The sequence below is a fragment of the Ipomoea nil genome, unplaced genomic scaffold (genome assembly GCF_001879475.1).
Source record: "Ipomoea nil cultivar Tokyo-kokei standard unplaced genomic scaffold, Asagao_1.1 scaffold0188, whole genome shotgun sequence".
Classification (NCBI taxonomy): Eukaryota; Viridiplantae; Streptophyta; class Magnoliopsida; order Solanales; family Convolvulaceae; genus Ipomoea; species Ipomoea nil.
Genome location: NW_017616616.1, coordinates 351,146 through 365,000, shown reverse-complemented (window position 1 = coordinate 365,000; position 13,855 = coordinate 351,146). Strand labels below are relative to the sequence as shown.

The 13,855-nt window shown below is 29.8% G+C and overlaps 1 protein-coding gene across 1 annotated transcript; it reads left to right on the top strand.

Moving 5' to 3' along the window:
• The first annotated feature begins 8,529 nt into the window (after positions 1–8,529).
• LOC109186986 (ankyrin repeat-containing protein ITN1-like) lies at positions 8,530–11,107 on the top strand. The gene is made up of 3 exons (XM_019337152.1): positions 8,530–9,200; positions 9,418–9,827; positions 10,025–11,107. The coding sequence occupies exons 1-3, from the start codon at positions 8,642–8,644 to the stop codon at positions 10,853–10,855; spliced, it is 1,800 nt and encodes a 599-aa protein (XP_019192697.1). The 5' UTR covers positions 8,530–8,641; the 3' UTR covers positions 10,856–11,107.
• The last annotated feature ends 2,748 nt before the right edge of the window (positions 11,108–13,855 follow it).

Below are 13,855 nucleotides of genomic sequence, written 5' to 3'. Positions count from 1 at the left end.
ATTATTATTATTATTATTATTATTATTATTATTATAATAATAATAATAATAATAATAATAATAATAATAATAATAAATGTTTGTATATCGTTTTGTTTGGATATATATATATATTCATAATTTTTGAATTTCATATTCACAATTATTAAATCTCTATATTCATAATTACATAACTATATGTTTATAATAATGTTCACAACACTATGTTTATAATTATAGAACTATATATTCAAATTATAGAACTATATATTCATAATTATGAACAATTTTTGAACTGTGTCTACTTTGCAATTATATAGGATGATTTTGTTTTTAATTAGGATGATTTTGTTTTTAATTATATATAGATATAGATAAATTGATTCTATTTCATTTTTTAAAGCAAAATCTTCATTAAAGATTAATAGTAAAATAAAGCTAACTTATTAATAACCGATTCTACTACATTTTTTTACGCAGAATTTTTTTTTAAAGATTAATAGTAAAATAAGGCTAAATTATTAATAACCAATTCTATTCAATTTTTTATGCAAAATCTTTCCTAAAAGATTAATAGTATCTTAATGATTCTTTTTTTTTTTTTTTTTTATACTGCTTATTGATTCTTTTCCATTTTTCAGAGTGTAGAAAAAATTCACATGGCTAACATTTTCTTCCATTCATTTCTATTTTTCCATATTATTATTAATTTCCTTCCCAATATTATTCTATATTATTTTGGCGTACGGCTTCCTTCCATTCATTTATATTTTTTCATATTATTATTAATTGTTTATGCGGGAACTTGTAAATGAGGATATTGTTTTTATTAATTAATATAGAATATAGATTACCAATTAAAATTAAAGTTTTTATTATAATTGAACAATAATATTATCAATTATTATTTGAAGATTTTGTAAAACAGTAAGTAAAATTGTATTATGGATAGGAAAATATATGTACTTTAATTTTAATTTAAATTATTAATAATTAATTCTATTTTATTTTTTAACAAAATCTTCCTTAAAGATTAATAGTAAAATAAAGCTAAATTATTAATAACCGATTCTATTACATTTTTTATGCAGAATTTTTCTTAAAGATTAATATAGTAAAATTAAGCTAAATTATTAATAACCGATTCTACTACATTTTTTTACGCAGAATTTTTCATAAAGATTAATAGTAAAATAAGACTAAATTAGTAATAACCAATTCGTTTTCTATTTTTTATGCAAAATCTTCCGTAAAATATTAATAGTAAAATATCTTAATGATTATTTTCCTTATACTGCTTATTGATTCTTTTTCATTTTTCAGAGTGTAGAAAACATTCACATGAATAATATTTCCTTCCATTATTTTCCATACATCCATATTATTATTAATTTTCTTTACAATATTATTATTAATTGTTTGGGGGTATGGCTTCCTTCCATTCTTTTTCATTTTTCATATAATTATTAATTGTTTAGGCGGGAACTTGTAAAGGATGATTTGTTTTTATTAATTAATATAGAATATAAATATAGATTAATATAGAATATACATTACCAATTAAAATAAGTTTTTTTTTAAATATTATATTGAACAATAATAGTACCAATTATTATTATTATTATTATTACCAATTATTATTATTATTATTATTATTATTGATTCACATAGTTGAATTATTTATTTTTTATTTAATTATTATAAACATAAATGATATTTTACTAATTAATTTATGATATTTATCAAATTGTATTTTTTAAATATAGTGTTTTATCCATGCATTGCACAGAATTTTATTTTTGTTATTATGAATTTAAAATAAAAATAGAAAAAATAAAAAGATGTTAAAATGTACAATATAATAATATAGTTGGACTTTTATATATTTAGTCAAGTATCAAATTTTTTTAAAAAAATTAAATTTTGTATAGTTAATATATTCTCTAATCATGTACATATTTAGATAAATTTATAGAAAAAATTCATATAATTAAGTTGATTTATTCCAAATTGTATTTCATATCTATATATAAAATTTAAAAATATGAATAATAAAAACTAAGAGAATTGTACTTAGAAATCAATAAAAAATGTAAATTCTAAATTTTGTATGAATAAATAAATATTCTAATCGGACGCATATTCTTATATGATTGTATAATACTTTGTATATACACATAATATTTATTAATATGTATATAGGAAAGTCCTATAATATAATTTCATTAATTATAATTTATATTGATAGATTTATACTTAAAAGATTATATTTAGAAATGTAAAGAGTATATGTATGTATATTTTAAAAAATTATAAATATTCATGTTTTGTTAATTTTATAATTTCATTTCTTTAATTATATTTCATATTTTATTAATTATAATTTAATGAAATTGTCACAAATATGTCTACAGAAGAAATCATATATTTCTCAATTTCATTAATTATATTAATTATAATTACCAAATATTGTGGTAATTACCACAATAATTTCATTAATTATAACATTTGTTTTCTTCCAATATTTAAATACATTACCATAAAATCACCATAATAATAACACAAAAGAAGGAAAGAAAAATTATGAGAATAATCTATATCTATATATGATTAAAAGTAAAATCCTCCTAACCAAGTTTATCCCCAAAACTTAAGGGCATATATATATAAATTGCATATTTACCATACATGCATATTTTGTGTTTATATAGTATAATTTTTGGTATCAAATATTTGAATGGTAATAAACGGGGGAAAATGTCAACATACAAATGACAATTCTTTCATTACTATACTAATTTTAATGGTAATTCATTAATTACTATATTTCACGATGAGTCAGCCAGTTTATGCCCATCATTTTTCAAGAAACATAGAAATGACATAGTCAATTATTAAAATTGTTTATGATTTCGTTTTTAATTTTTGTCTAAAGTTAAATATATATATATATATATATATATATATATATATATATATATATATATATATATTCGGCGATTATAACATTTTTTGTATTAACTGAAAATTTGAAAGTTTTACCTTTTTTTGAGATCTCTTACCATTTTATAATTTTAATATTGTGCTATTTTGAACTCATCCATGGTGTATAAATACACTCTATATGTCCATACAAAATCTATTGAGGAGACATTTGTACTCAAGAGTAAACTTCTCCTTAAACTAAATTCGGGTGTCAAGAAAATCTCCGTTTTCATTCATAATGATATTCCTATTTCTGAGTCTCTCATCACCGTTCGGTACATCAATGATGTCTGGATTTCTAGGTCTTCCATTGTTCCCTTTGATCCGTATGATTGTGCCATTGCCAGTATTTTTTTATTTGGGTTCAGTACAACGTGAATTTTTTTGGGAGGTTTCTCTAATTAAATTTTTGGTTAAAAATTTATATTTCCTTTGTATTTTATTTTATTACTTTTTTTTATTTATTTATACTAATATGTGAATGGAGTAACACAAAATCTGGAATTGTATTTGTTATTTATTTCTACTTTTTAAATAATCATTATTTTTGTGTTTTACAAAAATTTAGAAAAAATCAAATATAGCGAGATTTTTAATAGGTTAAACAAACACTCTACTCAAGTTGTGATATATATATATATATATATATATATATATATATTAATTATAAAAATGCTGTAAAATGAACTCTGCTTGGTAAAAAAAAAAACATAGAAACTTGAATGGCATGTACAAATCTCGAAGTCAACATACTAACTCTAAGTTTCAGAAAATCTTACAAAATTATCAAAATTATAGTCTTTATCATCCTCGATCGCATCTCTACAATCTTCCATAAAAACTAAACCAATAAGGTTCTGTTACAAATGCTCTTCCTCCTCAATTTCCTTTTGTTGAAGCAGAGCCTCCTTAAGTATCTTCAAACTCATACCAGATGATATAATCTGCAAAACATATTGAAGTACGTGAGAATATAGTTAGAAAAATGTAGAAAATTCATACAAAAAGAAAGCAGAGAGATGAGTCTGAGATTCTTTGATTGAAGAAGCCATTGTATTTATAGGTAGAAAATACTATTTCAAAAGAAAAGTATAATAATTTATTTATTTAAGGGAAAGTATAATAATTTATTTATTTAAGGTAATAACATTATTATTATTATTATTATTATTATTATTATTATTATTATTATATTATTATTATTATTATTATTATTATTATTATTATTATTATTATTATTATTATTATTATTATTATTATTATTATTTACTAGTATTTGCGCCCGTGCGATGCACGGAATGGATTTGTTGTAATATATTAAGAATATTTGGATCGATATATAATTATTTAAATTAGAACATCAAATATTATATAGTGCAATTTAAAGTATGGTTTGGATCATTTATGTGTTTTTATGTTATTAATTGCTCAAATTAGTAGCTAATATGTAGATGTACGCATGCGGTGCTGTAACTTTGGAGATTTTATTTATCATTGTTCAGTACTTTTATAAATTAGTCAAATGTGCTCGTTCTCTAGCAACTCAGTTATAAAAATGAATTGATATCCTAATTTATTTGTATGGAAAATATATTTTTTTGTCTAGATATATAGCAAGTTTGCCATTTAAAAAAACATAATATCACAAATTGTATTTACATACTATTGATATTAGATGCATTGATATTTTTACCTAATTTCTGTTCCAGTTTTAATTGATGATGTAGAATATTTTTAATGAAATATTTTCTTTGTATTTTTAATTTACTTTTACTATTGTTTAAAATATGCATTTACTATTGATGATGTAGAATATTATTATTGAAATATTTCCGTCCAATTTTTAATTTCTGTTCCATTTTTTAATTAAAATGCAATGAACTGTCAATTTATTTTTTCATTTCAATTATGGATCATTTTTTATTTGTAGTCAATTATTAATATTAATTTCCTTTTATAATTTCAGTCAATTAGTAATATCAGATTCATTTTTAGACAATTATTCTTTTTTATTCTCAGTCAATTAGTCAATTAGAATATCAGATGCAGTGATATTTTTACCTATCCAAACCATTTTTAATTGATGATGTAGAATATTTTTATTGAAATATTTCCGTTCCATTTTTAGTTTACTTTTACTGTTGTTTAAAATATGTCTTTACTATTGATGGTGTAGAATATTATTATTGAAATATTTTCTTTTCATTTTTTATTTACTTTTACTTGATGATGTAGAATATTATTATTGAAATATTTCCGTTCCATTTTTAATTTCTATTCCATTGCTTAAAATTATGAAAGATTTATGATATAATTGTGATTTGATTTATTCTACTATGTAATATTATTGTGAAAAATTAAAATGCAATAATCTGACAATTTTCATTTCAATTTTAGTCAATTATGGATCATTTTTTTATTTTTTCAGTCAATTATTAATATTCATTTCCTTTTCCAATTAACCTAATTTCTGTTTCTTTTTTCATTTTTAATTTTCAGTCAATTATTAATATTCATTTATTTTTCAATTTACCTAATTTTTGTTCCATTTTTAATTGATGATGATGTAGAGAATTATTGTGAAATATTTCTGTTCATTTTTTAATTTACCTTTACTATTTACTATTGTTTGAGCGGGAAATCAAGTAAATAGAATTTTGTTTTTAATTATATTATAGATTATAGATTTATTTATTTATTTATTTTCCATTTGACATTTACTTACCAAATAAGTTTTACTACAAAAGTTTTGGGGGAAAAATTTGTTAAGGAGTTTACTTTTATATATATATATATATATATATATATATATATATATATATATATAGATATAGATATATAGATATATAGATATAGATATATAGATATATAGATATATAGATATATATAGATATATAGATATATAGACTTACCAAATAAGTTTTACTACAAAAGTTTTGAGGGGAAAATTTGTTAGGAGGATTTTACTTTTATATATATATATATATATATATATATATATATATATATATATATATATATATATATATATATATATATATATATATATATAGATTGTGTTACTTAACATCATTAACAAATTACCAAACACTTTGTGTTCATATAGCATGTAGTGACCACTCTCATATGAGAGGTCATGTGATCAAGCATCGGTGAAAGCATTATTGACTTTTTGTGCTTCAATAGATTTAAACAGATACTACAATATAATAGAGTCAATAGCATTAAAAAAAAAAAAACACCATTAACAAATTAAATGGAAAAAGAATGGATAAGATTGAAAAGGATTTGTAGATGTACAATATACGAGTACCAACTAACATGACAATTAATTACATAAACACATTTTGTGGAACTTTATTATCATTGGTTTTTATATAATTGTTGATTGTTGATGGGGCCATGTGACCATATCGGTCTATTGGGCTGTGGTATTTGGCCACGGGTGAATGAAAGTTTAATGATGTGGACCATACTATCAAATAATGTGCATTTAGTACACAAATAATATACTTTAATATATTAAAAATATATATTGTATTCAAGAAAGTACATTATTTAAATGTTGAAAATACATTATTTTATATAATATACATTCAATACATAAATAATGTATTTTAATATATAAAAATATATTTTTTGTTATAGTTCACACAATACACTGTGGACCATATTTACCTGCTAATACAATCTATTATCCTCAAATTCATTAATTTCATTAATTGCCTAAACAGCTAAACTTCCCAAATTTAAGATACAGGAAGCTAGTAACTAAACGGGCTGAACTCCCGTGGGCTTTAAATCCGGGCCAGATATTTATGTTTTGGGATTGTTAAACGCCTGCATCGCACATCGGTGAGGGATAGAGGATGGTATTGAGTGTGATTTGTGAAGTAGTATAAAAAGGGAATGATAACCCTCCATAACATCGCCGAGTCACGCATTAAACACATAGCGAACTATTCTTTCGCCTTTTACTAAAGAATACCGTGTGTTTATTGCATTAAGTGACATGCATTAATTTTTTTAATGGTGGCTTCTCTCTAGAGGCCCCAACAAGTGTAGTTTAATTTTTGAAAAATTTGCAGTCAATAAAGATAATAATAAGAAGAGGCAAATAGTTTGTAGTTTACTTTTGTGTCTCTTTTAAATGTGAGCTTTTTATTAGATAAACTTTAACTCAATTGAACTATAATAACTTCTCCATTAGATAATAATAACCTCTCTATTAGACAAACTTTAGCTGAATTGAACTCTAATTTTGTGAACTTGACCTATTTAATTAGTTATTTCAGCCCAAATTCATACCAAAATCACTTTATAGCAGGCTAGAAATCTACTTTAAACAATATAAGTCGATGTGGATACCTATGTCAATACTTAGGCTAACCTCAACCCAGCAAGTGAACCACTTGCTAGGTGAGGTGACTAAGAAAAATATTATTCTTTTATTATATAACTTGCCACGTAGGAAAGCAAGTTAACAAGCACTTTCTAACTTAGAAAGTGCTTGCTAATTGTTTCAAAGCTGCAAGGCGGCAGCTTTTGTCACTTTTGCTGACAAAAGTTGTTGTTTTATTTTTCTTTTTTAACTTATATTATTATATTTATAATATAATATAAAAGTGGGACCATTTTAGAAAGTGAGAGAATATTGCAGGGATGTAGAACAAATAGTAGATAATTTGTAAATTTGATGATGTGGAAGTGAGACCCATTTTAGAAAGTGAAAGAAATTGCTGGGATAAAGATAGCCTTAGAGCATGTTTTTGAGTAGGTTTGATCTAAGGTGGAAGAGCGAGTGTGTTGAAAATAGAAGGTTTGATTTGTTGTAAGAGTGTTAGGCTTTTGTCCCCTGAAATGGCATGGGGTCCACGAACTGAAACAAAAACAAAAACAAAAACAAAAAAAAAAAAAAAACAAAAAACAAAAAATTTACAGCGCGTACCAACATCGCCTAACGGGTGCGTGTACTACAAGCGCTTGCGACCACCCTCATTATTTGCCTTTTTCTTTTTCTTATTTGTTGTTTTTTTTTCCTTACTCTTTCCTACTTGAATTTTAAAAAATTGTACAAAATCTTAGATTTTTGAGGATGCTCTCATAATTACAAAATGAATATTTTATTGAAACGTTTTAAAATTTATAGGATGGATTTATAAAAATGATTTAAAAAAAAATATGAAAAACCGTCAAATAAAAGGCACGGCAGAATTGACAGCTCAATAACTAACTAAACTAAGGAGTCAACATAACTAACTGCTGGCGGGAGAAAAAGTGCTGCCCCTCTAAGGTCGTTAAGAGTGATAGCCCCGGCGGCGTCATCATGCTGGGCATTCTAATTTCCCTCGCACCACCACTTTTACTCCACCACCGCCGTCGTCGCAGCCGCCTACACCACCGCCATTCACAATATTTCTCCCTTCTTCCCACTCTCACCTAATTTTGCAAGCCCTAAATGAATTCCTATACATTATTAGATCACCTATGCACACGGATCCGCACGTAATTATTACGAATTCATAAGAAAATCTCGTTTCAGTAATGGATTCCATTGCAGGAGAATGTGTATATGTGTGTTTTTGTTACGAATGTATCTATATGCTTTGCGTTTGTTAACGTTTTCGATTTTGTATTTGTAAATAAGAAAAGTAGTAAAAATTGGTGATCAGAGGAGATGGATCTGGAGATGGGGCTGAGGTGCAAATCTAGCCCAAATATAAGAAATCCTTCTCACGAGCCTTCCTCGCCGTCTCCATCACCGTCGCCGCGAACGCCGGCATTGGTGGTTTCGAATTCCAATAAGTCGCTGGTGGGGTCGAACTCTGCTAAGTCTCTATTATCGCTTTCGAATTCCGGGAAGGCTCTATTGATGTCCAGTCCCGGGAAGAAGAAGTACGTGAAACAGGTGACCGGCCGGCACAATGACACGGAACTGCATCTAGCGGCTCAGCGCGGGGATGTGGCGTCAGTGATGTTGATCCTGGAGGAGATTGACGCGCAGATGCTCAAGACGATGAGCGGAGCTGAGTTTGACGCGGAGGTGGCGGAGATTAGATCAGCGATGGTGAATGAGGTGAACGAGTTGGGGGAGACCGCCCTGTTCACCGCCGCCGAGAGGGGCTACATTGATGTGGTGAAGGAGTTGCTTCCGTACACCACCCAAGAGGGGATTACTACTAAGAATAGGTCAGGTTTCGATCCATTGCACATTGCTGCCAATCAAGGTCATCAAGGTAATAACATTGGATATATGTTGTGCATTTCTTTTCAGAGATTGTATGCATCTTCCAGATGTGCAACTAGTGTTAAGATGATTACTGTGGTTGCAAATGTTAATGCCTTAAATTATTTATATGATTGGATTTTGATCTTCCACGGTTTAGATGATTGTAGGTTTCTCATCAAGTCCTGCTTTAGTTTTATGCTTGATGCCATTTGTGATCTGTGTAGATATTGTAAAGTTGCTGTTGGATCATGATCCGGGACTAAGCATGACGATTGGCCAATCAAATGTAACTCCTCTTATATCTGCAGCCACAAGAGGGCATGTAGCAGTGGTTGAGGAATTACTCAAAACGAATTCTTGTTTGTTAGAGATCACCAAATCCAATGGAAAGAACGCATTACATTTTGCTGCACGCCAGGGGCATATAGATGTTGTTAAAGCGTTGCTTCAAAAGGATCCACAGCTTATACGAAGAACTGATAAGAAAGGACAAACTGCACTGCACATGGCTGTAAAAGGCACTAGCTGTAGAGTGGTAAGGTTTCTTCTGCAAAAAGATGCAGCGGCTGTTATGCTTCCCGACAAGTATGGTAATAATGCTCTACATGTTGCCACAAGGAAAAAGAGGGTTGAGGTACTTCACTATTGCTGCACCTCTTGTATTCCTACCTTTCTCCTTTAGCTGTGGAAAATATGTACTGCATGCAATTGGTTTTAATTAATGGTTCCTTTATTTATTTATTTTTAAAGTCCAGTTAATGGTAAATTTTCATCATTCATGACAATAATTTCAAGATAAAATAGTCCCACTTAAGCTTTTATATATTGCAGATAGTGAATGAGCTATTGCAGCTCCGTGATACAAATGTTAACGCAATGACAAGAGACAATAAAACAGCACTTGACATAGCTGAAGGGCTTCCTCTCTCTGAAGAAATTGCAGAGATAAAGGAAAGCTTGGCCCGTATTGGTGCTATTAGAGGAAATGAACTGAAACAGCCACGTGATGAGCTTAGGGAAACTGTCACAGAAATTAAGAAAGGTGTACGCACACAGCTTGAACAAGCTCGGGAGACTAACCAGAACATGAATGGTATTGCCAAGGAGCTTAGGAAGCTCCATAGAGAAGGAATCAACAATGCTACTAATTCAGTCACTGTTGTCGCTGTGCTGTTTGCTACAGTTGCCTTTTCAGCTATTTTTACAGTTCCTGGAGGGGATGATGAAGACGGAAAGGCAATTATGGCAGGCACCGCAGCTTTTAAGATTTTTTTCATCTCTAACGCTGTTGCACTCTTCACATCCTTGGCTGTCGTGGTTGTACAAATCACAGTGGTCAGGCGAGAAGTAAAATCTGAAAGAAGGGTTGTTGAGGTGATCAATAAATTGATGTGGTTGGCCTCTGTTTGCACCACACTTGCGTTTGTTTCATCTGCATACATAGTTGTTGGAAAACGTAACAGGTCTGCTGCAATTCTAGTTACAGCTATTGGAGGAATCATTATGGCCGGTGTTCTAGGTGCCATGACTTACTACGTGGTGAAATATAAAATGATAAGGAAAGTAAGGAAAAGAGAGAAGTATTCAAGGAGTTCTGGGAACAATTCATTGCGTAACTCAGATTTTTCTGATTCGGAAGTCAACTCAATATATGCAATCTGATGACTTCCCTTAACTTGGGCTGCTGTCCTTGTTGTTTTATTTTTTCTTTCTCGTGAGGCCCTTTGAAGATACAAGGGCTGCAAAAAGATCCTAGGAAGTCTCCGTTGTAAATATTGGAGTTGCAATTAAGCACTGTTGTATATGGACAAATCCCTTCAAACTGACCTATTTTTGTATACAAGGGCATACACACATAGTGTATGTTCGGGCGTTTTGTATGAATGCCAAGTTGCTGAGTTTTCCTTCTTTTCAGATAGAAAGCTTCCCTGCAGATTTCAAGTTTTTATGGTTTCATTTTCAATGCCTGTTCTTGCAAGTTGCAACTTGTGGTTCTGATGTTGCACTTTGGCATGCAGGGTATTACACTATCACTTCATACTAGAATCCCCTTTGAACTCATTTAGCATTTGCTGTGTATCCCTCACATCATTTCACACTCATGTAATATTGATTCTTGAGGGCACTGATAAATGTACCATGATTGGACTGAAGGTTCTTTAACTTTTAGTCTCAGACAAGTGCCCAAATTACAGTCACATCAAGTCTCAGAAAATGCTCTCATCTTCTCTATTCATGGTGCACATGTGTGGGTCTACCACACGTACTCCCCTATCCATATACGTGGCTTATGAAACTTGTTTTCAGGCATGCTTTGACTAGAAAACTATCTATTTGCAGACACCCTTCAGATTGTCTGGACACCTTGCAAAACGACATTCTTAAACTGCAGCATTCTGTATCATACTCTGCATTCAACTCTCCATAATTAAGTGCTAGTGATTATCTGAATGTTATCAGATTATGATAGATCACAGCCTTTGTCTTTGTCTTATAAAGACAATAATTTTGTGCCATATACATTGAATCAATCTAGTCGAGTAATCCAATTGGATTCATTTTTCAGGCTTTGGTTTCAATCCCTTGTGTATGAAGTTGACCAACTTTTATGTCTCTAGCTTTGTTGAAAATGGAATGAGCAGAAGAGCCAAGTGTACCCAAACAAATCCGCAAAGCTCATCTCTCACATGGCCTGCAATCTCAACCACGGGATTACTGTACGTTGTCTCATATCCTATCCTTTCTTCCTTATCTTCTCTTCCAGTTTCTGTTTCTTAGGGCAGTGAGTATGCAATATAATGAGAGTTATATGTGATTGGCATCAACCTTCATCAGAGCAAACATGGAAATTCAATTAGTGTTTATCAGTTTCTGCAAATCCTATTTGTTTATTTTAAAGAGTATTTATGGTTCATGCTAAAACCAACAATTAGAAAGAAACTTGAATTTTAATTTGTGCAGTCAAATCACACAATTCTTGCTCACTGTCAGGGGAAAAGAAATTGAAGCAATTTGGACACTAGTTCATGTGCTGATAGCAATACTGTAGAATTAGTGTCCTTTTTTGTAGGTTTCTGAGAAGAATTCTTAATTGTTTTTAAGAGAATCAGGAATTTGCGTTATATGTCCGTTACTGCAGCTGATGTTACAATGCATTGCTACAAGATGACAAGTTTAGTTTGCAAACAAATGTTTGGTCCAACCTTGCTCACTCTAATAATATGTTCTTTGTTTGACCACATGCTCCACTAGTAAACTGGTCCTAGTATTGCTGCACACATCCTTTTCGGTGTAGAAGTACATGCATCTTTATTCTTGCAAAGCTCCTGTTAGGATATGTCACCATTAGGACTTGTAGTAGCATGTTCAACAACCAGAAAAAAAAAGTTCGGAAAATCAGTAAATAGAAGAACCATTTGAAATAACAGAACAAACACATTCTAAATCTCTAAAAAAAAAAAAAAAAAAAAAAAAAGAAAGACCCAGTGCACAAAACTCTTGTATCATGAAGCATCTGAAGACCAGGGGATATATATGAGCTTTATGCAATATTTAACCCGTGACTTATCAGTTAACGTGTGAGCAATGATCACTTCACCAATAGATATATGGACAGTTTTGTTGTAGATGTTTAGACCTTTTATCAAGAAATGTGCTATTAGGCATCTCTTACGTGTTTTCCTCATCGTTTGCCATGTTTTGTCAATCAACTTTGAAAATGTGAAGCATATACTGATTACTACTAATGAGTCTTGATGTGGTGTAATCTAAGAGAAAAGACAGTAAATAAAAAACGACTCTTCAGTAGCTTGGGACCCTTGTGGATTTAAGGATATTGCAACTTGCAGGGTTAAGACATTTTCATAACTTGACCTATTATAATCTGTGGATCAGCCACTTGGAAAGTGGTTTTAATGAAACATCCTCAGATCAGAAGACAATTGTTCTTCCATCCAATTGTTAAAAGCTTAGTAAGTGGAATTCCTAGAACCATGAAAGCAGTTTTCATATTTGACTAGTAGATAACTGATTGTAAGAGTTCAGTAACACCCATTGCTGCTAGTGACATTTCTTAATCCCTGTCAGTAATCAGGATGACATGTTTACTTAGAATGATTGTTTTGTCAATATCAACAATGAGAATACAGATGCACCCTTCTAATAAGGTTTCTTTGTCTGCACATGACAGGTGTACATCCAGATCCCTTAATGTAGGCTAACTACAACCTTTGATTTTTGGCCTTAAATTTCTATTTCTGTCCTGTTATGTGTTTTCCTTTAAGTCCTCTTCTTGCTCTGAAATCTGTTTGGGGGAGGTGAGGGTGAATGTTATTTGCTAAAACCAGCACAGTATATCTGAATTCAAGGCTAACCTTTGAGTGAGTGACGAGGGAAACCCGTAGCCACTACTCGAGGATGGTGTGCATGGGTAAACCTCACCTTATCATCCTAACGGGCAAAGGATAGGTAAACCAGCCTAGGTTGCTCATAACTGATCCACTCAAACAAGAAGGCCAATAGGCTACTCCTGCTGAGGTCGAACTCGTAACTTTATGGTTACCAAGTCAACAGTCACTTGGTTAGTGTTGTCCCCTATTCAAGGCTAACCTTCATGTTAAATCTTCTGGGTTTTGCAAAACCAAATTGAATTTTGTTGGCAAT